Below are 27,796 nucleotides of genomic sequence, written 5' to 3' on the forward strand. Positions count from 1 at the left end.
CTAGGGACAAAGCAATGTTTAGATGTTTTCTGGTTATCCTGTGTCCTGGAATACCCATGTCAGCTACTGGTCTGTTCATCTATACTTGAACTTGTGAAATTTAGCAAGTTGGTATGATATATCAGAGGGCCGCTAAGTGGTATGGTAGATAGAGTTCCAGGCCTGGAGTCAGGAAGACTCCTCTTCCCAAGTTCAAATCCAGCCTCAGACACTTCTTGTTATATGACCCTGGGCAAGTCACTTAACCCTGTTTGCCTCAGTTTCCTCATCTATAAAATGAGCTGGAGAAGGAAATGGCAAATCACTCCAGTGTCTCTGCCAAGAAAACCCTAAATTGGGTCATGAAGAAACAGACGTGACTAAAATGACTGAACAACAACACCACAGATCAAACTCAGCTAAAAATGACTGAAATTATGTACCAGAAACTACACTGGTCTTAGATGCAGAACACATATTGGCTATGATACTTACTATGTTACCTGGTCAAGTCAGTCAGCCTTTCTTGAATCCCAACTCTCTCATCTACCAAAAATAGAATTAATAAAACTTGTGAGTTGTTATAATGAGATAATTCTGTGTACTTTTTGTGATGTGCTAAGTGAAGCTGTAGAAATGGCACTGGAGAAAATAAAGACAAGAAGATCACTGAAGCAGACCAAATATAGAGAGTAAATCTAGGAATTAGATGATACAACTTTGAGAGTGCTGAGGGATTGATTCTCAAGCTATCTGAAACTAGGGGAGATATTTAATGAGCAGGAAGAAATTCACAGATGATATGCCAACAAGAACTACCAACCCGTGTCAACATTTAACACCTCTGATCCCCTCTCCAATCCCACCTCCGATCCTCACTCTGTTCCCCCCTCTGATTCCCCCTCCTATCCACCACCCCAAACCTCGCAACCCTTCTTCCTTGCAGTGCTTCAAGGTCTGGAATGTTACAGAGGCTCCTAGTAACAAGGCAGAAGATTTCAGCCTAGCAATCTACACAGGAAAAAACAAGCGGATAAGATTTGCCTTTTGTACAGAGCAAGGGATGGCAAACTGCACCCCAAAGGCCAAATCTGACCTTCTGTCTGTTTTTGTATGGCCCATGAATTAAGAATGGTTTTTACATTTTAAAATAAAGTTTATCATATTTATTGTACAAAAACAGGCAGTGGGTGTAATTTTGGACTTGGGCCATGGTTTGCTGAGTCTTGGTCCAGTCTCTCTCTCTCTCTCTCTCTCTCTCTCTCTCTCCATATATGTGTGTATGTATATGTGTATATATGTATATATGTGTGTATATGTATATGTGCATATATGTATGTATATATATATGTATGTATGTATACACATATATACCTATACACATATATATACACACATTATATATGTGTGTGCATATATATATATATATATATATATATATATGTATATTTGATAGATAGTAGGAAGGGTTCAGAATTAAATAGGAAGAGAAGAAGAAGCTTTGACTTTGGGAAGATCCAAAGCATTTTTCAGTAACTCCCAAAATAAACTGTAAAAATATTTTGATAAAGTTATTCCTCTGGTAATTTTATATGGCTACAAATAACACACTACTGGCACATGGGTCAACACTGATCCGCAAAATGTTCACTACCAAAATTCTGCCTTATGGCTTAAAAACTAAGTCTTGCTGCATTTCCAATGCTTCTTGTTTCCTTGTCTTCTAGTATTGATTGACTTTCCTTCTCTCTGGCTTCCAGTTGCTACCATGCAGTTTTCTGAAGGCTTAGCAGTTCTCCAAAACAGAGTGGCCTAACCCAGGGTGGGGAACCTATGGCCTCAAGGTCACATGTGGCATTCTAGGTCCTTGGGTGCAGCCTTTTGACTGAGTGCAAGTTTTACAGAAAAAAATCATATAATTAAGGGGATTTGTTTTGTGAAGTTTGAATTCAGTCAAAGGGCCACACTCGAGGACCTAGAGGGCCACATGTGGCATTGAGACCATAAGTTCCCCACCCCTTGTCTAGATGCAGTCTAGTTGTGGCTGGGAAGTAGTAACATAGATGCCAATATCCCATCAGTTCAATCTTTCATATTAAGAAGAAAGACTTCCCATATTGTATAGTGGAGAAAATATAATATTGAGTTCTAATTAAAGTCATCAAAGATTCTGTGGTAGATGAAATAACAGAGATAGCTTGTTTCAGTGATCATCTGAATGTCAGAATCAAGGGAGGCAGAAAAGAGGGTGCTGTATGCTTGCCAAGATTTTGGCCATTAAAAACAATGATATTGGCCATTGTCACTAAAAAGATCCAGCCCAGAGAGCTTCAGGCACTGAGCTGAATGCTAAACAATGCTACACATTCTGGTCTGAATCAATACCCCTCCATTGTGATGAAAGGATAATTTGTTTAGGACTGGATCTCAAGAATGGAAAAAGGAGACTCAAATGTTACAAGCCTCATGCTCACTAAGAGACGGAATTCTATTTCATCACTGCCTCTTTAGGCAACCATAGAGAGCTCTAAATGGACTCAAGGTTCTCTTCCTTTCTTAAAAATGAAACATAAATTTGAGGAATGTCAGCCGGAGGAATTTTGGCTTTCTTGGCTAGTGGGTAGACATGTCAAATGCCTACCAATAAAGTAGCCATAAAAAGCACTCCTGGATAGCTGTGGATTCTAAGGATTCACTAGGGAGGCAAAATCATCCCACTCTTTTTGCAGCCAAATGCACACCAACCCTACTGCAAACAACTCCCCTGGCATATAAGTGGGAGTAGTCATTCTGATCATGTGATCAAGCAGTTGTCTCTTCTTTCAGCCTCTGTATACTTGTTGAAAACTGGGTGGATGGCAGAGGTGTAGCTGCAGAGAATTCATATACCCGCATGGCAGTTATCCTCCCATATTTGTCCATTGCCCATGGTCATATAATAAGAATATCTCCATGTTGTTTATTCCTGACTTCAGCCTGGTACAGATTCACCAGAAGCTATAGTTTCGACACATCTTAGTAACTCTCAGCAGCAGCTTACTATCATAGCTAACATACCCTAGGCAAAAGTGCAGGGGTATGGCACCTTATAGTTAGTCTTGCATATAATGCAACTTGGTCCATGATGCCCAGAAGCTATTGCTCCTACTCAGAAACAATTAAATTGGATATGTTTTAGACAGCATGAGAGACTGGTCTGAGGCTGGTGTCCTATTTTACTCTCTTCTCCAAGCTGGAAAAAATACTGAGTGGTTTTTTTTCCTTCTGGAGCTAGGATGCTTACATAGCTTGACTCCTAGAGAATTCTTTTGTTCCTGAAAGCACGAATTGTCAGGGCTGGACTGATCAGCAGAAACCTCTCAAGCCAAGGAAAAAGTAGCAACAACTAGAAGGCCTCCAAGGAGGACAGGGTTAGAATTATTGGTTTAGTAGTGCAAATCCAGGAACTAGTTACCAGAAATATAGAATATAAAGCTGAAAACATGGAGCCAGGAGACAGGGCCCATTTCAGAAGCAAGATTTCATATCAGAGCATCAAAAGAGTAGGAAAACTTGATGAACAATTAAAGCTGACTTCTCAAATAACAGGAGGAAATGGAGGGAGGGTACAAATTTATCCCACACTTACAGGTTTTTATGACATACATGGTTTACATGGTTGCTCAGGGTTTTTTTTAATGCCTATGTGTGAGGTAGCTCTTCCCTCTAGCTTCCCCGAGTGGTTTTCAGCTGCACAGTTCCCTGCTGCCATGTGGGAGAAATAGCTATCTCCAGGTAGCAGTGCACAATAGATTTCTTCCTCAATGTCTACCAAATAGTTTGCCTGGATTGTATTATTTATCACATCTTATCCCTATCCAGCATATTGGACATAGGAGGAACTTGATATTTGTGAATTTCCTTGTTGAAATGAAGGCTTTCTGTATCCCATCTGGTTCAGAACCTCAGGTAGTTGCATAATTCAGATGCTTTTAAGACAATGAGGAACCTTGGAGGGAGGATATTGCCAGGGAAACACAGAGGAGATGTCAAGAGTATTCCATGTGTGAGGAGATAAAAGCCTGGATTTCATGGTGGTCATGGGAATGAAGAGAAGGAATAAGATTCTTTTGATAATGATTCATTCTCACTATTAGAGCTTTAAAGCTAGAAAAGACTTTAGAGATCAGTGTCCATCTTTCTCATTTTACAGATGAGAAAACTGAAGCTCAGAGGAAGAAGACTAATTACTCTAAATTTCATAGGTAGTTAGTGGTGGAAGGAAGTAATGCTCTGGTCTCTGCATTCCAAGTTCACTCATTTTTCTTTCTGTATCACAATACTATTAAACTCTGGGCAGGGGCAGGGGGAGTGAGAGAAGAGTTGAGGACCTGTTTGAACCAAGCTTTTATATTCCATTCCAAGTTTTGTAAAAGGCTGCCCACAGGAAGACTTTGTGGAACAGTCGATCTCAAGAAGCCAAGTGCATTCCTGGACTCCTCACAGCTACCACTGCCTCTCAATGCTCTGACATAAAATCCAGAGAGAGTTGCATTAATTCCATCAATAAATTTAGTGTTTTGAGTCCCTTCTTATCTCAAAAGAATAGTACTCATTCCTCTGTCCTGTCAGACTTCTCATATCCCATTGCTTTAAGGAACCCCAGACTTAGAAAATATGGAACAGAATCTCAGCTTTTCTACATTGTGTAACTTTAAGCATGATGTCACGGAAAAGAGCACTGGGCTGGGAGATAGGAAGAACTGGGTTTGAATCTTGTAGCAAAACTCATTAACTCTGAGTAAGTCACTAAATCCTTCTGAGCTTCATTTCCCTCTCTGGTAAAATGAAAGTAATAATAGGACCAACCTCAGAGGATTGTTGGCAGGGTCAAATGAGATAACTGATAGAAAGCATTTTGCAAACCTTAAATGCCATATGAATGTGAGCTGGAATTATGATTATTGTCTTTTGGTCCCTTTGGACTTTGGTTTATCCTTCAATAAAATGAGATATTGACATCAATCATTAGTATTTCTGTATCACATAACCCAGCAGGAAGAATTAGAAAAAGAAATTAAATTCAAAATAACTACAGAATGCAGTTATGTTGTATAAGTACAAAATATATAAAATACAGGTTGTATGAAATATCCAGGAGTCTATCTACCAAGACACATAAACTTTTAAAATACAAGTACAGAATAGTCAAGTAACAGACAAGCAATTGGGGAAAACATTAATTGCTCATGATTAGGTCATGCCAATATAATAAAAAGTATAATGCTGCCCAAATCAGTTTATTTGGAATTGTATCAATCAGACTACCAAAAAAATAACTTTATAAAGCTAGAAAAAAAATAAAATGCATCTAAAGAAACAAATCTTCAAAAGTCTCAAGAGAAATAAGTGAAAAAATAAAACAAGAAGGGAACTTAGCCATACCAGATCTCACATTATAAAATGAAGCAACAATCATCAAAACTATTTGCCAATGGTTAGAAAATAGAGAGGTTGATCATAAATAGGTTTTATACCCAGGATACAAAAACAAATCAACATAGTAGCAACATGTTTGATAAATCTGAAGACCTCAATCATTGTTTAAGAACTCACTAGTCTAAAACAACCAAAAACCCTAGGAAAAGTAGAAAGCAATCTAGCAAAATTATGTTTAGACTAATACTTCACATTATATATTAAAATAAGCTTCCTATGTGTACCTGACTTAGGCATAAAAGGTTTTCATAAACATCATAAATTAGCAGAGCAAGGATGAATATGTCTTTTGTAGTTATGAATAAGGAAAGAGGTCCTGAGCAATAAGGGATAGAGAGCATCACAAAAGATAAAAAGTGTCATTTTTACTCCATAAAATTAAAAGTGTTGCACAAACAAAATCAATGCAAGTAAAATTAGAAGGGTAGCCATACATTTGATCATTTCTTATGGCATAAAAGTTGTCCATTACATTCATATAGCATAGTCTGTTCAGCCATTTCTCATTTTGTGAACATCCTTTGAGTTTTCAGTTCTTTGCCACCACATAAAAGGGCTGCTATGAATTTTTATAACCATAAGGGACATGTTTTCTTTTTTGATCCCTCTAGAAGTATAGGGCCAGTAGTGGGATTTTGGGGGTCAATCTTAGACGAATCAATGTAAAGTGAGCAGAACCAGGAGAACAATTTATGCCAAAAAACAACATTATAAAATCAAATAGCTTTGAAAGATTTAAGAACTCTGCTAAACACAGTGACTAGTCATGCCTCCGGAGGTCCAATCAAGAAAACTACTACCCACCTCCTGACCAAGAGATGATAAATTGAATATGCGGAATGAGAAATGAGTCTATTTTTGAGCCTGGCCAAAGTAGAAAATTTTTGATTAGCTAAGCATATTTGTTACAAGGGTTTTGATTAATTTCTTCCCTGGAAAAGGAAGAGGAGGAGGTGGGAGGTAGAGACAGAGGAATGCAAAAAGGGATTGGGACATCCAAGTATAAAGAGAAAAAGACTGAAAAATAAAGCTTAGAAAAAGGCAGATAAATCAACAGAGGGGTTTCTAAAACTGGAAAGATAATGAATAAAATCTCAAAGACATTACAAAATTCTGTTAACATGCAGGCAAGTGAATAAGCACCTGAAGAAAAACAAAATTCTATGGACTCCTCAGAGAAGACTGAATAACAGGAACTCCAGAATGACTCAAAAGAGAAATGATATTCACAAATGAAAAAAATTAAGAATAAATACAGGTCAGAACTTAGAACTCAACACAAATAAGCAGATTAAAAACTAAATCTGTCTAAACAAGTACATCAGAGATGAATAAATTTAGAATAAAAATACTGAAATAGAAAAAATTTTGTCAAATGAGGAACAAGAGACAACAGTGCAGAAAGAAAATATAAATTCTACATAAGACAGAGTGATTGACCTTGAAGATGAGATACAAAAATATAACTTAAAAACTAAAGCCCAGAAGAACATGGAAACTTTTTTTTAATATGAGTGTAATAATGCAGGAACTAATATGTATAAATTAATCAGAATTTCTGAATGCAGACAACAAATCTGCTATCAAGAGAATCCACAGATTACTGCCTCTGTGCCATACATAAACTTGAAGACATGTGGTGGTCAAATTTAACAATTTCAATGACAAATAATAAAGTTTACAAGTACTAGGAGAAGGACCTTCAATTATGAAGGAAAGAAAACTTGTCTATTACAAGATTATTCTTTATCCATGAGTAATTACACAAAGGAATGTGAGTGTTTTCCAGAAGATCAAAGGAGCTCAACTTCAGTGACTTGGTAGTGTCCTTTAAATTCATTGAAAAGCATATTGCCTTTTAAAAAAGAGCCAATATTCTTACTGCCGCCAGTCATCTTGGTTTACTTTTGTGAACCACATTTTAGGAAGCACACTGTTGAACTGAAGAGCACCCAGGGTGATGACAAGCCTACTGATTGTGCCTTATGACAATCAGTTGAAGAAACTAGGGGTATCTATCCTGAAGAAGAGCAGACTTGAATGATGGAAGGCAATGTGATAGCTCTCTCTAATCAAATATTTAAAGTTCCATCATGTGGGAAAGGGTTTATACTTGTTTTTGTTAATCCTAGCTATCTCAGAAGTCAGAACCAGATGTAATGGGCAGAAGTCATCATGATGCATCATTAATGGTAAAGTATGAGAAACTTCTCAACAAATAGAACCATACAAAAATGAAAATGGTTGTTTTGGAACCATTTGATCTTTGATTTTTCCCTCAATTGAGTTCTTCAAACAAATGGTAAATTTCTCAGGTATGTCAGAGCAGATTCTTGGCTGGATAAAGACCTGTGAAGTTCCTTCCAACTCTTAAGATTCTATGATTATCTTCAACATTTGACATATCTTTAACATTTGATGTTCTAATATCTTTTCCATCTTTGACATCCCATATCCCAAATTTTCTTCTAGCTCAGACACTCTTTTGATTGTGGGAGAAGAAGTTATGTGGGACTTGACTCTCAGCTGTGCCTCTGATGTTGCTTTTAAGTGAATCTCTGATATCAACAGATTTTGTCCTTTTCTACAAACAGCAGCTTTCCATTTCCAATGGAAATTAAAAAAGTCAGTGATTAGTGTGTTCTGGTTAATTGGTGTTTTACCGTGAGCTGTATGTAGCACAGATGAGATAAAAAGGTATAGTCCTCCAGGGAGTGTTCTCCCAAAGATGATGTTCCCAGTGAATTTGAATGGGAACATATTCAACCTTAGAAGTAAATAGTAAATACTAAAAAAAATAATTAAATGATCTTTTAATTAAATAAATTGTAAGGTTAACTTTTATACTCTTCCTTCTCTCTCCCTAACCTTTTCTTTTCTCCTCTTCAAGGTCTACTTATCAACTGACCTGGGAAAGAAATGGACCCTTCTTCAAGAGCGAGTGACCAAAGACCATGTTTTCTGGTGAGAATTATTTTTTAGCACAAACCTGACATTCAAATATGAAGTCACTAATGGTTTTCTTCAACATTTCCCATTTCCCCAGTAAAGGTTATAACTGTCACCTACCCCTTGATTCAGAGTCATCATTGCAAAGCCTGTGCCCAAGATCTCAGGCAGCTTGCTGAATGGCCCAGTTCATAAGCCTTCCCTGTATATGGAGTACAAGGGAAGATAAAAAGAAACACATGGAAAAATCCATCCAATAATAGCAGATCCTTAGAGCTATACTGGTTTGCCACAAAAAGGGCCTTCTGGCCTTCTTTCTCTTGGCAACAGATTCAGCTCTATAACCATAGTACAAGGACAAGTTTAGGGAACACCATACTGGAGGTCTGAATTCTCCTATTTTATATGCTGTCTAAAGGCACCATCAGTGTTAAAGAGATACTGATATCCTTTTGAGAAGTTCTGGCAAAAAAAAATATTGTCCTTTGTACCCACACAATTGAGCTGTTCTGCCTCCATGATTCCCTCCTTCCCCATTCTTTGCTCTATCTCTCTTCCTCTCCCTGATTAAAAGTCTCTCAACAAAGTATCGGATCCATTTATTAACACTCCTAGTGCCAACCACTGTTAATAGTTATAATTTTAAATTCTAAGGGGGATTTGACTGGAATCAAAGCCCGGAGAACAAAACTTCAGTCCTGGAATTTCAGGTACCAACAGGCAGGCTAAATAGATTAGGTGTTGAAAAACTTCAGGGCTTTCCTGGTGCTGGTGAGATCATACTGAGTGTCAGCCTCTTTCAGTGTTTACATGCCATCCTGTTGGTAATCTTACTGCTGGGCTAGATTAAACTGAGCAACTTTATCACATAGGAAATCTGGAGAATCCTTTCTAGAACAAAGCTATGTTGGTCAAACCGTCACTGCACATCTCAAATTCCCATTTCATCCCTTCTTATACTCATAGAATGTCAGAGCTAGAAAGTAACATGAAAATCTTCTAGAAGTCAAGAGATGTAATATGCCCTGCCCAAGATCATGCAGAGAATCAGAAGCAGAACCAGGATTAGAACCTTCATCTTTTGATTCATAGCCCAGTTATCTTGACATTGTAGCCCATTGCCTTTCAAAAAGAGAGAGGATAAAGCACTCACAGGTTGTGGTTTTCCTTCATTCTGAAAGAAGACCATGACATCAGGAAGATGGTGGCATGGCTTGCAAGTGAATTGGTTTTAAGTGAGGGAAGGCTGTGCAAAGTCACAAGCCTCATTTTCTCTGCCAGAGCCATATGGGTCCAACAGCCAGATATAGATCAGGACAACTGGAGATGGCCCTGGTTAAAGTCCTGGACCTGGAGTCAGGAAGACTCGAGTTCAAATATGGCCTCAGACACTTACTAGATGTCTCATTGTGGGCTAGTCACCTAATCTCTCCTTCACTTTGCTGTTCTGTGAATTGGACATAATAATAACACCTACCTGCCGTGATTATTGTGATGATCAAGTGAGAATATTTGTAAAGTACTTCATTGACCTTAAAGTACCATATAAATTCTGATTACTATTCTTGATGTTGTTGTTATCATCACTTTAGCATGCTCCTGCTGCCCCAAGGACCTTTCCATGATCACTGTCAAGAAAGGCTATTGCAGTGTCCTCCATAGTAAGGTGCCAACCAGAGGTAGTGTCATATCATGAAAGCAACTTTGCACAATCTAGTTGCATTTCTCTTCCTATTATATACTGAGTAATTTTAGGAAAGTCCCAATATCTCTGGGCCTATGTCCACCTCAGTAAAACATAACAATTTGAATAAGATTCTGTCCAGCTCTAATACACTACGGTTCTGTAACTAGGATCTCCAGTGCAACATTCCAAGAGTGGAATGAGGTCAACCTTTCTTCCAGGTGCTCCAACAGGTGATAGCTTCTTAGCTACTCAGCTTTTTCGGACCTCAGTTTTCCGCCTCTGCAAATTGATGAGGTTAGAGAAGATGGTCTCTAATTTTTCTTCCAGCTATAATTCTTCTAATCAACAAAAATAAATCTGTATTTATATTCAGAAAAACATTGGTTTCGAATTTCATCTCTGACCCCTACTACCCACGTGACACTGGGAAAATCACTTGTCCTATCTAGGCCCAGCTGCCTCATCTGTAAAATGAGAAGCTTGGACTAGATGAAAGGGTTCTAAAGACCCTTCAAGCTTTAAATAGGTAATCCTATATCTGATAACCTAAAATGCCACCCTGCCCAGGTGGAATGTGCATTGTGGCAGGAATCAGTAAAATGTAACCTTCCTGTCGGTATGACCTTTTCCATTTTTGGTCTCTGCAGCTTGAAGACCTACAACAATGCCCTTAAGAACTATTGTTGAGTTTATCTCAGAATCAAAACTAACAGATGAAGGAATGAAGTGGTAACCTGTGGGACTTCAGGCCTAACCTGATGTGAGGCATTCAGGAAAGAGAGAGTTGAAATTGTATATTCTCCCTGAACAAATTGCCCCTGCAAAACATAAAAACGGATTTCATAGTTGTCTACTAGGTGCACTAGGTAGGAAAACAATATGGCTTTCCCCAGGGAGTTAGAGCAAAGTTGGGCATGAACTGAACTTTGGGAAACTTAGAAGAGACTTTTAATTGAGGGCATTTTCAAATGCACTCGATTCTATTACTCTGCTTCCCAATGCATTTAATCTTTTGGGGAGCTATTATCAATGCAAGTAATTATCATGAGATGTCTGATGCTTTCTTCCTGATACACAGTCTCTACATCATTTTCTTATCTAGTTTTTCATAAAGTAAAAACACTCAAATTTATAGAATGTTAAGCTGTTCAGGGGCTTTAGTCATCATCTAATCTAGCCATCTCCTTTTGCAGATGAGGAGACCAAGCTCTAGAGAGAGAATGGAACTTGCTAGGTGTTACACAAACAAGGGCAGAGCCAATATCAGTAGCAAGGAATCGTTAATTCCAATTAAATGTTATCTCCTCTTAACCATATCACATTGAGTTATTTGTTTATGTGGTTTGGGTTTTCTTAGTTTCAATAGTACAGAGAATTCCTGTTATGGAAAGGCCCTCCAATGAGGCAACACATCAATTTCCCTCTACCTTATAGTCTTAGAGAGGTCCCTGGGATCTTAAGAGGTTTAAAAAAAAACTTGCCCCATGATTATACAGCTAATATGTGGCAACAGCAGAACTTAAGTCTGTTTTCTCAAAGGTAGAATGAGTACAACAAATCTTACAGGGCCTATTTCACAGGCTGATTGTAAATAAAACACTTTATAAACCATAAAAATTTTATATAAACATCAATCAACAACATTTATAATATACATACATAAGCATTGAGTTATTTTATGGAAATGGAAATTAGACTATATAATAAACCCAGTAGAATATTCCTCCTTTACCTCATTGTGATGTGACTTTGACCCTGGGTTCTCAAATTCTGTGCCCAATGATCACAAAGTCTGGCAGTTCTACCAAGCTGGAAAGGCTTCAAATATGTCATCAGTAATTGATTATGTATCATTGATCCAGGGATCGGCCAGATTTGCCTGAGCACTTGAGGCATGGAGGACTTGTTCTCTGAATACCCTCCCCGATAAAAGCATAGATCATTTACAGTCTTGCATAAATTTAAAAACGCCTTTGTACTGGGAAGGCCACCCTCCCTACCTTCCTAGCCTTAGCATTCCTGGCTTCTTATAAAACTTCCTTTAAGCTTTTCTCAAACACCTTCTGCAGGAGGCATTTCCTGGTACCCTTTCCCTCTCACCCAAGTTTCTAGAGCCTTGCACTCTAGGGTAACTCTATAGAATGTAAGCTCCTTAAGGACAGGGTCTATTTTTGCTTTTTATTAATATTGCCAATGCTTGGCACAGAACCTCAAATACAGGAAGTGCTGAACAAATGCTGGCTGATTGTTGATTGCATAACACTTCTCTCTACATCTACTGGTAACACTTGATCATCATCATCATTACCATCATCATCATCAATAAACTTACATCTTTCCTATTTTGCCACATCACTATACTTTTGATTTTAGTCCCTCTTACTAATCTTAAGTCTTTTATGGCTGTGAGGAAAATAAGGTTTTCGGTGTCCGAGGAACAAATATTGCTTTGTTCTGGCAGAGGTCTATAAATTCCTCAGCATGTACAGGAAAGGCAGGGGTCTAGCAGAAAGTGGGCAAAAATCCTTCCTACTCCACTGCACTGTCACCCCCAGGCATGAGCATGAGGGCTATCAGGTTTTTCAGCATTGGGTTGATTAGCTCCCAAGGATCAGGAGTCAATGACCTCTGATCCAGGCATCCTCAAGGGATTAGGGGAAAGTTTGAATGTTTTGAAAGTCGCAGGAAAAAGGACATGGGCCTGGATATGAAATTTTGTGAGTGAATACCTCGAGGCTTTGGATTTAGTGGAGGATTTGGGCAAATCTCACATTCTCCAAGTACATTTACATGTTTCAGAGTCAAATGTTAGGCTGGGATGATGAAGGTTGGTAAAGACAGTGAGTCTAAAGCTTTTCCAATAAAAATAGAAAATAGAAAAATTGTCTCCAAAATGAAGAAGGTGATAGATGATGTTGTCTCCTGGGACAGACCACATCTGAAGTGATATATTCAGCTGTGGCCACTATGTTGTTATTGTTTTTTTTAACCTTTTTTTAATTTTTTAAAACTAAATATTTTATTATAAATGACATTAAATATTTTAAAGTAATTGTTAATTTTTTAAATTTTAAATAATTATTTTAATTTATTTTAGACATTTAAAATTATTATTTTTATTGTTGAATTTGGCTTTTATTTATTCATTTCCAAATATAACTCTCCAGAAGTAATGTGTTCACCATACTGCAGGCCTTCAAGTAATAGTAGATGACTACTTATTAGGGACCATCTACAAGGTATTCTATGTAAAAGAGAAAGCAAATGAGGTCAACCCTGGGTTCCCTTTGAACTTCATGATTCTATGAGACAACTAGGGTTTGAAATTATATGATGGAAAAGGAGCTACTGTGAACCTAGAGATCGTTAGCCTAGAGAAGAGGGTGTTTTTTAAAATATATATATAGATATAGATTTCATTGATATCATTTATCTTTATATTGCCTAGATTTCTCTCCCAGAGAGGCATAGAGGGAAAAAAGAAATTAAAAATCAGCTGTATTGATCAACATATTGAAAAACCTGAGGTTATTTATAGCAAAGTTCCTTACCAATAGACCTTAGCCTTTGCAAAGGTGTTGAAGGAGGTGACTTTTCATGTCTTCTTATGGACCAACCTCATTCTTTATAATTTTGCAACATTTAGTTTTGTTGGGTGGCTGTCCTTTCTATTAACATCATTGTGGTCGTTGAGTATAATGTTTTCTGGGCTCTGCTCGCTACACTTTGCAACTGTGCATGGAAATATTTCCACATGCTCTGGAGTGACTCTCCCAAATCCCGCTCACACCGGCAAGACAAGTCCCCAAAGAATAAATGACTGCTTTTTACCTCAGGATTCCAATGGATTCTGAGTGGCTGAGGGATGGTTATCTAAGACTATCAGTCATAAGCCCACACCAGTGTACTTGACCCAAATGATTATCCATTGATATGGATGAAGCAGCCAGACTTAGCTCTAAATATATATTTGCTAAGGTGGTGAAGTAAAAATATTTAATATAAAATATTTCGCCAAAAGTCTGGGATATACCCTCTCACAAGTACATATGGAGTCCAAGGGAAAATGAGATCAAAACAATATCATTTGCTGAGTGAGCGGAGCAGAACCAGGAAAACATACACAACCACAGATATATTGATTCTGTGATGTCTAACCCTGATAGACTTGGCTCTTCTCAGCAATACAAAGCTCAAAGTCAACTCCAAAGGACTCATGATGGAGAGAGCTATCTATACCCAGAGGAAGAACTATGGAGTCTGAATGCAGATTGAGACACACTATTTGCTGTCTCTCTTTTCTTCCTTTTTTTTTCCTCTTCTTTTTTGGTTTTGTTTCTTCTTTCTCATAATTCCTTCCGTTGGTCATAATTCTTCTTTAAAACTTGACTGTCGTGTAAATAAGTTTAATGAGAAGGTATATGTAGAAAATATATAGGATTCCATGCCATCTTGCGGGGAGCATGGAGGGAAGGTAGGGGAAGAAAATCAGGAACTCAAAAACATGCAGTACCGAGTGTTGCAAACTAAAAATCAAAAAAATCTTAATTTAAAAAAAATATCATCATGTAACAAAGAAGTCTATAGTTCCTAAAAGCCCTTTGGGGGAATTCTTTTTCTCCTCCTTTTGTGGGGCTCTCATAAAGTTCATTACAGATATGGCATATCTTTCTGCTGGGCAACTTGTAGAGTCCTAAAGCTTCATTTCCTCTCTATGATTAATTTGTCCTTTGCTATCCATGAAAAACACTGGCAGTCATTGCTGTTACAGGGACATTGCTAGGATAAAAATGGAAAGTCCATATTGCCTGGACTTTTGGAACCTTGGAAGATTTTCCTCTGGTTAATGGTCTAGGTTGATTAAACTGAGTTCAGTGCCCTTTGTTTGACTGATTTAGTAGATATTTTAAGGCATAAGAGCATATTGCCTTATTAGTTACCTCTCTGATGCGTAGAGGTGATTCATTCCAACCTTACCCTTATATGCCCACCTTTCCGTCTTTCATCTTTGTTGCCAATATGCTGGGTATAAAGTGAAACTCCAAGATTATTTTGACTCCCATCTTTCTTATTATTAGTGATTTGGAACATCTTGTTCATTAATCTTCAAATCCTGCCTCAGACACTTACTAGCTGTGTGACCCTGGGCAAGTCACTTAACTTCCGTCTGACTCAATTTTCTCAACTATAAAATGAGGAAATAAATAGCACCTTCCTCCTATAGTTGTTGTGAGGATCCAATGAAATAATATTTATAAAATGGTTAGCACAATGCCTGGCATATAGTAGGTACTTAACATTTGCTATATTCCTTATTATACTCCTTTTGACGACTGAGAAGAGAAGATTTAATGGGAGCATGACTGTTATCCTCAATTATCTGAAGATCTAAAGTAGGGGTTCTTTAAATGGAGTCATGAACCTTCTTAAATGGTATTTTGACAACTATATTTCAATATAATTGGTTTACTTTATAATCCTATGGATTTTAGGTTATACGCTTGAAAGGGTTAGTCCAAGAACGGGTCCATATGGACAAAGCAGATTGACAAACAGGTCCATGATACAAAAGAAGGTTAAGAACCCCTTATATGAGTGCTGTCATTCACAAGATGGAATGAACTTCTTTTTGGCCCTGTAAAGAAGAAATGGGAATAAGGGGTGGAAATTGTAAAAAATAAAAATAAAAAGTCGATTTGAGCTCCACGAAATGGAGAACTTTCTCATTCTTTGAGTGGTCCAACAAAGTAATGAATGTAAACTGATCCATTGTTGGGATTTTGATAGAGGAGACTAGTATTTATGGTGGAAGCTAAGCCATGCATGGCTTCTGAGAGCACTTCCAGCTCGGAGAGTCTAAGGAGCCTAGGCTGATCTAGCTCCTCTGGCTTTGCACTATAAGGGCATCACACTGAGCTTGCATCACCGAGAACCCGAAAATTCTCTTCAGGAGACAAGGGGGAGAACAGCAGGGAAGCAACCCTCGTTATTCCTAACTGAAAAATAAAAGTCTATTTGAACTATTGCAAATTCTTTTTCTGGCTTCAATGGGAATCTAAAGCCTAACCAAATCTAGTTGACTTGATGTTTAGGGACAAAATAAGAAAAAAATATATTGTTGGAGTTGCATGCCTACACACACACACACACACACACACACACACACACACACACACACACACGAGAGTAGAGAAGATTCACTTTTCTGGGGCTTGCCTTTCTCCCTTTGACTCTCTTCTGACTGCAGACTGCAGGAGGGGGAGATGGAGGGAATTCATTAAAGTTCCCATGTCAGCCTGTCCTGAACCTACAAACATTCAGCTAGGCCTCAGGCAAAAAGAAAGACCCTTCTTTGGGGTTGATGTTCCCTGTGGGGACTTTATTGTGGTTGGGGCTTTCATTTAGATGTTATTAATCAAATCACATTAATAAGTATTTCATAAGCACCTTGCCTTTCTGCAGGGCAATATCCGGGATGAAAGGGAAGCCTCATGTTTTTGTCCTGGATTCCGCACCAAACTGAAAACTACAAAAAATAAACCACCCTCCAAAAATCTCTACAGAGTGAAAAAAGAATTCCAGTATCTCCTCCTTGCTCCCTCTTTGTTTCCCTTTCTGTCTCCCTCTCCTCCTTCCTCCTTTGCCTTCCCTCTCTCCCTCTCCATCTATCTCTCTGTTTATATCTCTTTCTTTCTGTTTTTCTGTCTTTGTGTCTCTTTCTGTTCCTTTGCAGGATAAGCATAATAATACCAACATTTCTTACCTCTCAGGTTTCTTGTGAAGTAAGTGCCTTCTAGCACATATAGCAACATACAAGCATGAGCTATTGTTATCTTTTTCTATTTCTCTAACACTGCCACTCTTTCCTGTTTTTTTCCTTCCCTCTCATCTCTCCATTCATATACATATGTATACAAATATGCAGACCTCATATATAATATACTTTCAGGAATGGATGTGGGTTAGATATACCCTACCGTGTCTGTGTCTTTCACCTTTCAAATCATTCTTGTTCTAAAACATTTCCTGGGTTTGCTGGGCAGCCCCCAAATCCTATTTCTCCCAGGGAAAACATTTCATAATACATGTGATCTCTTTCTTCTCTTCTCCATCTCATGTAGATTTCCATGCTAATCATAATAAGAAAATAGTTTCTTTACCTATTACCTTCAAAGCCTAGAAGGATGACTTTCTCTGCCTCTGAAATAATGTTTTCATCTCCCATTTTCCTTGATATGCACCCCCCACCATGTGTCTTTGTTTCAGTAGAAAAATGATGGCTTTATCGTTGTAGATGGGAAGCCAGGACTGAGGAACACTGGAGCGCCTCTCTGCCTTACTTGAAAGCCCATGTGGGTTATCAATCACAGGGCCTAGTCATTAATGTCAACTGTCCTGAGATTTGAGATGTCCAAGTGGCAAGCGAATGGGGGGAGGGGGGTTAGGAAGGCAGAGATGTTGTGCTTTGGGATGTGAGGGGTGGGTAGGGGTGGGAGGGACGGGAGGAAAACTGAGATATTTTTTCACTGAGTTGATGTCACTGAATTCTCTGTGTTACACTATGGTGAATTCAACCAAAAGCAACAGACTGGAGCAGCGGACATTGCAATTTTTTATATCAGAGGAGAATGGCTTATGGGATAGCCTTCCAGCCAGAAAAAAAAAAAGCAACCCGCTCCCAGATGCTGATCAGGAAATTGGTGATAACTCAAACATATTATTATCTTGAGTAAATCAAATTATTTTTCCCCAAGTATCTCAAATTGCCAGGAGCCATTATCCTTTAAAGCTAATCAGACTAGACTGCTTGGCAATATAGTGTTAAGAAATAGAAAATCTCCCCTGGTCCAGAATGACAGTAGTGGTAGTTTTGCTATGGCCTCAGTGTTGTAAGTAATAAATAAAACCATTTTTGACTGCATTTCCGAGGAGAACTTTGTCCTTGAACTGACACTGCAAATTACTGAAAATCAATTTTCTGTCCAAAGCTCGAACTCATTAAAGTTTTGATAAGCTTAACACTAAGTGATTGCATTCTGGGGAAGAGGGAACTGCTTCATCCTGAGGCACCCTTGTTTGCTATTAGAGATAGAGGGAGCTTTAGAGGCATATTCTTGGACACAAGTCCATCCAGACAAGTCTGAGGACACTCTGACTGATGCCCCATAGTAACCTGACCATCCCTGAACAACCCCCAGATACTTCTTACCCCATTCTAATTGATATACAACTTTCTACACAGCCTTCCTTTGTGACAGGGAGTGTATTATTACCCTTATTTTATAGGTGGAAAAGTGGGGGTTCTGAGATGTTACATTATTTTCACAGGGTCATGTATCTGGAATGTAAAACTTTGTCTTCTGACTCCAAGAATGATGCCTTTTCCGCATAAGACACTGCCTCTAGAACCCACATCTGACTACCAACTAACCCCCAACTATCATTTCTATTGTAATATACTCCTCCACTTCAAAACCTATAGACAAAAAAACTCTAATTGATTCCTCAGGTAGGCCACCAACAGCAAATCAGGTCATCTGCATCAGAAGACTCCCTAATGTCTAACTCTTTTGAGGGTGGTGGCTAATTTAGAACATAGCTTTGGTTATCATGTGTTATCTGCCTGAGGGGCCTTTCCTACTGAGGGATGATAAACAACTTCACCTTGGTTAAAATGGACTTGGGTCTAGAATATATAGAAAAGCTAATTAGTATTCAAGAGGTTTTCTGCACAGTGGTGGAAAAATACTGCTGGGTCACCAGGTAGTAGACAAAGACTTCAATCCAAATTCTTACCTCAATAGTTGTGCAATCTTATTCAAGTCACAACTTCCCTGTCCCTCAGTTTCCTATTCAGTAAAAAGGGACTACTGATACTTGTTGCCTCTTCTACTTCACCAAGGAAAATGCTTCACAATCCTTAATGCTTAGTCTGTAATTAATTAATAATCCTTCATCTGTAATCTAGAAAAAGATTCTTGTCTCTGTGGTCCTGTAGTAGTTTCCCTTCATTTTGTTATTTATAGATATGGAATTATTACTAATAACTCACATTTCTATAACACTTCAAGTTTTTGCAAAGTTCCCCCCCCCAAAAAAAAAACAATTTTATGAAGCAGACAATGCAAAAATGCTATACGCATTTTACAGATTAGGAACCTTATGCTCAGCGAATTTGATAGAAAGTGTTATGAGGTAATATGAAATGGAGGATTATGTCTTTGTAAATCTAACCTTCGAAGAGTATTCCTCTCTTATTTTAATGTATTTTTCCCTTGATCATCTATTAGAGTGTTATTCTTTACCCTATATGTCTCATCATGTGTCTATTAACCGTATGACCTCGGACAAGTCATTTACTTTCCTTGGACCCAAATCTTCTCATCTATATAATGAGGGTGCTGAAGTAGCTGATCTTAAATGTCCTTGTCAGTTCAAAAATGCTGTTCTAGCTGACCTCTAGCTGACTCTCTTCCAGCATTAACATTGGATACTTTCTGTTCTCTTCCAGTTCTGATGTTCAATGGGATCATTTCTATTAGTCTATAATTCGGTGATCTAAAGTCCTTATTGGGTGCTAGATTCTTTTGTTTTTGTTGTTGTTTAAGGAAATGAAATGTTCGTTCAGACTAGAGTGCCCAGAAGCATTCATTAGAGGATTTGGGAGGGAAGGAAATATCTCAGTGTGAGATCTGAATGACTGGTGACTGGGTTTGCAAATATCCTGGTTGGAGTTTCCCAAAGAATAAATTTTACCTTGAAATTTGAAGCCATTTGCCTATAGGTCAGAATGATTGATGTTTCTCTTCCATATTTTGAAATGTAAATTAACTGCAGGGGATTTTTGACCCTCCTCCCTCTGTGTATGATTTCTTCTCTACTAGATGAAATTGTGGCAGAGCTACTGCTTGCTAATTCTTGCTTGGAGTGGTTTGTTGATGTTGATGAAATGAGCCAGGGCTGTTGCTGCAGCAAAATGCTTGGCAGAGAAGCTCCTGGAAGACCTAGATCCAGGGAGCTAAGCTAGCAGTGATACTGTGCTTAAGGAATGGTCTGAAACAAGGATTTCCTGAGGGAATGGCAGTCTCTCAATTTTAGCTAGATGTGTCAGAAAATGTTGCCTTGCTTTACTGAATGGGAGGATGATATTGTCATGGAGAAGGCATTCACCTTGACATCAGAAGGTATCTCTGGTCCTGTTACCATTCACCCAGGCTCTCCATCAGAATGCACAAGTAGGTCTTTTCCACTCCTTGGCTTCCCATTGTCAACTGTAGAAAGTCCAAAGTCATCAGTTTGGCATTCAATCTGCCTCCTACTTGCCTTTCAGTATTATCTTAACAATTCCTTTGCCAAAATCCTCTTTAGCTTCTCTCTGAAGTCTTGTTTGCTATCCCCAACTGAAGGTGATCCACATCCTTTTAAATCTTGCCTATCTTAGGTCAAACAAGTATTATAATCTCCATTTTCCAGGAAAAAAAAATGAGACTCAGAGAGATAACGTGATTTACCCATGATCACAAAACTAATGAACCTCGGAGTCAGGATTTGAATCCAGTTCTCTTCTTAGTATTTTTTACACACTATACCACAATTCCTCTTGTAATAATGATCACTCCAAATTCTATGGCACTGTCAGGTCAACTTTGAGGTTTCATAAGCAAGAATTAAGATCTCCATTTTACAGATGAGGAAACAGTCAAATAAGTTAGTGATTTTCTCAGCATCACCTGCATTGCTGGCATGAAATTCTGGACTCTGTCTTCTGTTAGACTAACCAAAGAGGACTACATTCAACTTACCAAGTGCTTCCTATGTTTATACTTATGTTCACCTTGGAGGAACTTAGAATGACTTTTACCCACCCCACTCTTTGCTAGTAAAAAATCTATCCAGCTTTCAAAGCCCAGATCAAGCATCTCAAGAAGTCTTCCTTGCTTGCCCCAGCTTTAGATCTCACATAGCACTTCCTGACTTTAACAGTTTTGTATAATTATTTGAATATGTTTTTTCTCCCTATCCAACTTAAAACTACACAAGGACAAGGACCATGATTTTTTTACTTTATTTTTAATTTATGGAGTGAAATAAGCATTTCCACAGCAGTACAATAAAAAAGATTATTGAACATAAAACTGCAAATCTACTATGTACAACTTGCTATTCCTTTCAAATATACATCAAAATTATCATGTAAATTTTTTTCTTCTCTTCCCCCAACCACTTCCCCTGCCCTAGAGATGACTGCCATTAGACATAAATAGGTATACACTCATATTATGTAAAACTATTTTATACATACTCATATTTATCAATTCTGTCTCTGGATGCAGCTAGCATCTTTCTTCATCTGTCCTTTATAGTTAATTTGGGTGTTCATAATAGTCAAAATAACTTTTGTGCTCAAAGTTGTTGTTAAAACAATATTGCTGCTACTGTATAAAATGGTCTCTTAGATCTGCTGATTTCACTCTTCATTATTTCATGCAAGTCTTTCCATGCTTTTTGCTAAGATCATTGAGCTCATCATGTCTTATAGCACAGTAGTATTCCATCACAATTATATACTACAACTTGTTCAGCCATTTCCCAATTGCTGGGCATCCCTGCAATTCCCAGCTCTTTGCCATCAAAAAGTTAGCTCCTATAAACATTTTAGAACATACAGGTTCTTTTCCTTTTTCCCTAATTATCTTCCAAAATTGACCAAGTAGTGGCATGACTTTTTGGCCATAACTCCAGATTGCTCTCCAAAATGATTGAATAAGTTCACGATTTCACCAACAGCATGTTAGTGTCCCAACTTTTCAGCATTTCCTCCGACATTTGTCACTTTCCCCTTCTATCATTTTAGCCCATCTTAAGTCAAATTTATAACTTATCTAGTGTCTAACAGTAAATCAACAAGCATTCATTAAGCACCTACAGTGTACTCAGTACAGTGCTTTGCACTTTGTAAGTCTTAATACCCCACATTAATACATCAAAGGCCTGTGATTTGGTTGGTTGCTAGTCCCTTCCATTTTTGCCCATCACAATTTACAATCTCACAAGCAAATATGGATCTGAGGCTCAGAAGGGTTAAGTTACTTACACATATGGTCATGCAACTGAGTATCACAGCCAAAGACTCTGAAGAATCTCTGTTCTCATCATTGCGAGTGTTCCCTACAATTCTGCAGATCTCCATACCTATCCAGTGTCTCTTGTATTTGTCTTATAAATTTGTCACAGTGGGTGTACCTAATGTGTCGAGAATCTTCCTCATTTTCTCTTGATATTGATGGGATATTGATCCAAATATGGGCCATTTTTTCCTTAAATCTATCTTGCATAAGACCTAAGATGCATCTATGTCTACATGTGTATGTACATGTTTGGTCATTGTTTGGATTCTGATGGCTCAGAGTGAGTGTAGATAGTGATTGTTTCTGTTTTGACCAGAAACTCTGGGGGGGGGGGGCAGTCTTCCCTTCCCAGATAGGTTTTCTTCGGCTGGGTAAAAGAGTCCATTATTTGCCTCATTTTTACCTAGCCTTAATCACCAAATGGGTATTGCCTCAGTCAGACTGAGACCTGGGAAAGACCTTAGCTTAAAAAGGTGAAGGTCTCCAACTGCATCCAGGGCCATTTCCAGTTGTCCTTTTCTATATCAGGCCACTGGACCCAGATGGCTCTGGAGCAGAAAGTGATGCTGATGACTTTGCACAGCCCTCTCTCATTTAAATTTAATTCACTTGCAGATCATGCCATCATCTCCCTGATGTCATAGTCCTCTTTGAGAAAGAAGGACAAACAACAATATTTTATTCACGTCATTTTCACTTTAATGTTTCAGCCTACATCAGGGTTGGGGGGGTGGATTTGTTTGGATCAATATGGTAAATATTGATTTATATTTGGGCAGAGTGCTTTACTACCCTAAGCCTCAATTTCCTCATTTGTAAAATAGGGATAATAATACTTTCAAGGTATTGTATCTCATAAGGTTGTAAGAGCCAAGTGTAATGATGTTTTTAAAATTCTGTTTGACCTTCAAGTACTAAATAAATGGGAGTTATTACTATGACTATTCCTACCATTATTATTATGCAAAATTCTAAAAGATTGATCCCAGAATACATATAAGTCTTGCTATAAGAACCCCTGGCACTGAACATCAACCTTCCCTCTGTCATTTTGCGCTTCTGAGCTTGTTGGAGGAAAGGCACTGTATAAATCCAAGGCAGGATTATTATCATTATGATGATATTATTACAGCCAGATGAAAATGTCAGCTCGAGTAATATAGGGTTTTCACCTCCAAGCCAACCCCATTGCAGAGTTATGTGACTCATTGTGGACATGTTCACATGCACTGTCTCATTAACACCCCTGGGGTTTGAGAGAATCTTTGCATCTCTTTGCTTGCTGGTGGATAAAATTCTCTGCTCCTATCCCCAGCCTTTGCTGGAGGATAAAATTTTGGTCTGGCCAGAATATTATGACAACCAAGTCCCAACTTCTCAGCAGTCATGCATGAATTCATATGGAAATTCATCAACTTGTGCAACTTTGGGCTGTGTTCTGTGGGGGATGCAGATGCTGTCAATCTGCTTCTATCCTTGGGGATATGGAGTTCATAATTTCTTGGGTAATAGAAATGTAGACTCTTAGAACTAAAAAGAATCTCATGGGTAATCTTGTCTAACCCCAGCCCAAAGCACATCTTCTACAATGTACCCAATAACAGGCATTACTAGTACCTCTGCTTTAGTACTTCCAGTAATTGAGGAGCTCATGACCTGTAAGGAAGCACGCTCCACCACTGGTATGTCCAGTTGCTAAGGGCATCCTTTTCCTTGTTCTGAGCCACAATTGGCCTCAGTGAAGGTAGCTTCAACCTCCTACAGTGGTTTGTGGTTTCATCTCTGAAACTAAGCAACAAAAATCCACGCATTCTTTCATTAAAAATTCCAATATTTGTAAATAGTGATTATGTCTCCCTAGAGCTTCTCTTCTCTACCTAAATATTCCCAATTTCTTCAGCACCACATGATAGTTTGGAGTCTCCTTACCGTTCTGGTCACCTGTGTTCTCTGAGCACATTCCTTGTGGTCTTCTCTTACCTAGAAAAAACAAACTCAGTTCCTCCCACCAGTCATCTTGGATATAGCTCTGAGTCCCTATCTTGTCCTAATTTAGCTTGTCAAGGCCTTCTATAAAATCTGGCACCCAGAATTGATCTAGCCATTCTGAATAAACAATTTCTAATTATTCCAGAAAAGTCATTACATCAATCACTAACTTTTGTCCCTGAAAGTATGGTACTGGGCATATAACCCCAAAGTGGTAAAAATCAAAAACAAAAACAAAACAACCAAACCAAAAAAAAACCCATAAAGATCCCATATCTACCAAAATATCCGTGCCAATACTTGGTGTGAAAGCAAAAATTTAGGAAAGAAAAGAAAAAAAAAGTGAGAATCCAATGATTGGGAAATGGCTGAACAAATTTTAGTGTGTGAATCTAATATAATATGATTGTTCCATAGAAATGATAAATGTGAAAAATTCAGAAAATCGCCAATCACATGTCAACTGATGAAGAACGAAATAAGCAGAACCAGGAAAACAACATAAGCAATGAGCTCAATAATGTCAATAAAAATAACACTCACAGGCAGCCACAGTGCAATTGGTTGCCATAACCAATCTTGGTCCTGGCAAACAAATAATGAAACTCCCTCCTCTCCTCTTACTACAAAGGTTGTGGACATACTGATGAGAAATGTTGCGGATGCCCTCAGAGGGACTGATTTGTTGGTCAGTCTTGTTTGACTCTCCCTCTTTGTTAAAAGAGGATGGGCGTTCAGTAGTAGGTCATCACCAATATTGGGAAATAGCCCTTGTATAAAAGACAAAAAGGGATAGGGAACTAGACCTGTGATTTCCTTGTTATATATGTTATATATATGAAAAAAACTCTCTACCAATGCAGACGTCAGTCTCTGCAGTTTATAATCAGAGAGTTGCCTAAAAGAAAGGTTAAATCATTTGCTCATGGTCACGCAACCACTGTCGGAGGGGACACAAATCCAGGTCATCTTGATTTTTAGGACTGGCTATTCATCTACTACATTCTGTGTGCGTGTGTATGTGTGTGTGTGTGTGTGTGTCTGTATCTATGTCTGTGTGTGTCTATGTGTGTGATGTCACCCAGGACTGGGTATAATAATCCAGATCTTTCAGGCAGTGGCAAATATAATGCATTTTATATGACTTGAATCCTGATATTCTCATTTGCAATAGGACTATGAACAAGTCCCTTAAATTCTCTAGATTTCCTTTTGCTCTTCTTTAACAAAAGGGAAGTACATTACTGTATCTTTAAGAAGATTTCTTCTTCTAAATCCTGTGGGTCTATGTGACCTAACTCATAATTTCGTGGCCTAGAAAGTACATATAGCCATCTAGTCATACTAGAGAAGACAGCAGTATGAGACAACTCAGAGCTAGACTTGGCAAGGCAGTATGTACCTAAGCTATGAATGAGGACACAGGCAGTGAGTGCTGTGGGGTCACCTACCTATGAGTGAAGAAGGTCTCAGTGTTGAGGATACAAAGCAATACAAAGTTACAAATGTAGCTGCCTGGCAACAACCTTAAGTTATCCTCTTCCTGTGAAGACCTGGTCTTGGAGTCAGGAGACTTAGGTAGGAAGCTCAGCTCTAACACACAGAGCCAGAACCTGGACATGGAAAACAGAGCTCTGCCTCAAGCTACAAAAATGTGGAGGGATACTGATAGTGCTCAGACTTCAGGAGACTAAAGTATCTCAGCTTAGCACCGAGTTAGTAAGGATGTGTAGTTAAAATGGGAAGTTCTGAATGGTTTAGTTTTTTTTTCCTCTCTGTCTCCTTGATCAGCTTCTCCCCAGTCCTGCTGTGTATTGACCTCCCCAACATTGTCCTAGAGTTTCTGTTTTCCTCCTTTGGGATGGTCTCCTCCAGTTCCCAACTGAATGTATCTTATAAGAGAATGTATTTAAGGGGACACAGCATTCCACTTTTCCCCAGGCATGTTTTATGAAGCTTTCCTGGATGCCAAAATTGCAAATTAGAGCTTTTTGGACACTTATTAGCAGTGTGACATTGAGTAAGCAATTTTACCTCACTGAGTTTTCAATTCCTCATCTATAAAATTAAGGGGATAGGATGATTGTTAAGGGCCCTTTCAGCTTTGAAATACTGTGATTCCATATCCAAAATCACTTTCTGTCTCTCAAGGCAACGAGCATTTATTAAAGACTTCCTGTGTGCCAGGCATTGTGCCTGGAGATACGAATAAAGTCAAAAGATTGTTCTTGTCCTTGTGGAGCTCAAGGTCTATCTGGACCAATCACATAGCACTTAAAATTTTAATGATTTACATTTAGGGGGAAAGTATTACAAAAAGGATAGAGAGATGACCTCAGAGTCAGGAAGACTTGGGTGTATGGAACAGCAAGTTGTCTAGATTGCAGAGTATAGGCATAGGGAATAATGTGTAAGAAGATGGGGAAGGTATGAAGAGACCAGGTTGTGAAGAATTTTAATTGATAAATGGAATATTTTCATTTTGATCCTCCATTATACCTTGGAGTCCCAAGAGTTTATTGAATAAAAAGGTGTCATCATCAGACCCGCATCCTAGGAAAACTATTCTAGTAGCCATGTAGATGAGGGATTGGAGTGAAAAGAGGTAAGAAGATAATTTAGGAACCTATTGCAGGAGTCCTGATGAATGCTGATGAGGGCCTGTACCAGTGCAGTGGCTAAGTGAGAAGAAAGGAAGGGATTTTTGCAAGAGATGTTAGAGACATGGAAACAAGTTTTGGCAGCTGATTGGATATGTGTGGTGAGTGAATAGGGAATTGAGGCCATCACCAAGATCAGGAATCTGAGTCACTGGGAGGATAATAGTGCCCTTGACAAGAGGGGCAAGTTATGCAAGGCAGGAGATTATCTAAAATTGAACACACAAGGGGGGCAGATCCAAGATGGCAGCTGGAAAGCAGGGACTTGCTTAAGCTCTCCCCCAAATCCCTCCAAACACCTGTAAAAATGGCTCTGAACAAAATCTAGAGCTGCAGCACACATGAAATAGCAGAGGGACACAGGTCTCCAGCCCAGGAGAGCCTGGATGGTCACCGGGAAGGGTCTATCTCATGGTGCTGGGAGCATGCCAGGACAGACCAGACCTGGAGTCAGCAAGCCAGAAAAGGCCCTGGGACCATGAATCAGTGAGCTGTGGCAGTTACCAGACTTCTCAACCCACAAACGCCAAAGAGCAGGTTAGAGGGAAACTGCAGAATCGAGTTCAGAGCGATCCAATCACCAGCCCTGGGGGAGGCAGAAGTGGTGCAGTGGTGGTGGTGGTGGCAGCAGCAGGAAACTCCTGAGGCTTCTTACAGAGCTACAGAATCAGCTGCTTCCCGAGTCCCTATCTCACACAGTGGGAAGAATCTAGCAGCGGATCAGAGCGGGAGTGCAAGGAGCTCTTCATGGGCACAAAGGCAGATTCTCTTGCTATGCCCTACTTGGATCCGTATTTTGGTCCTGGTTGGCCAGTTCTTGGGGGAGGAGGAGCACTGTGGTGACAAAGCCTGGGGTGATGGTGGAGTAGAAGTAGCTCTGAAAACAGCAGTGTTTGGACCCTAAAGCTTGGGACAAAGTACTCTCT

General features: G+C 38.8%; 1 protein-coding gene across 1 annotated transcript in view; it reads left to right on the forward strand.

Annotated features, from left to right (window-relative positions):
- Nucleotides 1-27,796, forward strand: part of SORCS2 (sortilin related VPS10 domain containing receptor 2) — a 265,638-nt gene that overhangs the window by 21,998 nt on the left and 215,844 nt on the right. Inside the window, exon 3 of the mRNA XM_036765080.1 lies at nucleotides 8,348-8,421. Coding sequence (XP_036620975.1) covers nucleotides 8,348-8,421 — 74 coding nt within the window. The remainder of the gene's footprint in view (nucleotides 1-8,347; nucleotides 8,422-27,796) is intronic.

The sequence above is a fragment of the Trichosurus vulpecula genome, chromosome 6, assembly GCF_011100635.1.
Source record: "Trichosurus vulpecula isolate mTriVul1 chromosome 6, mTriVul1.pri, whole genome shotgun sequence".
NCBI lineage: Eukaryota > Metazoa > Chordata > Mammalia > Diprotodontia > Phalangeridae > Trichosurus > Trichosurus vulpecula.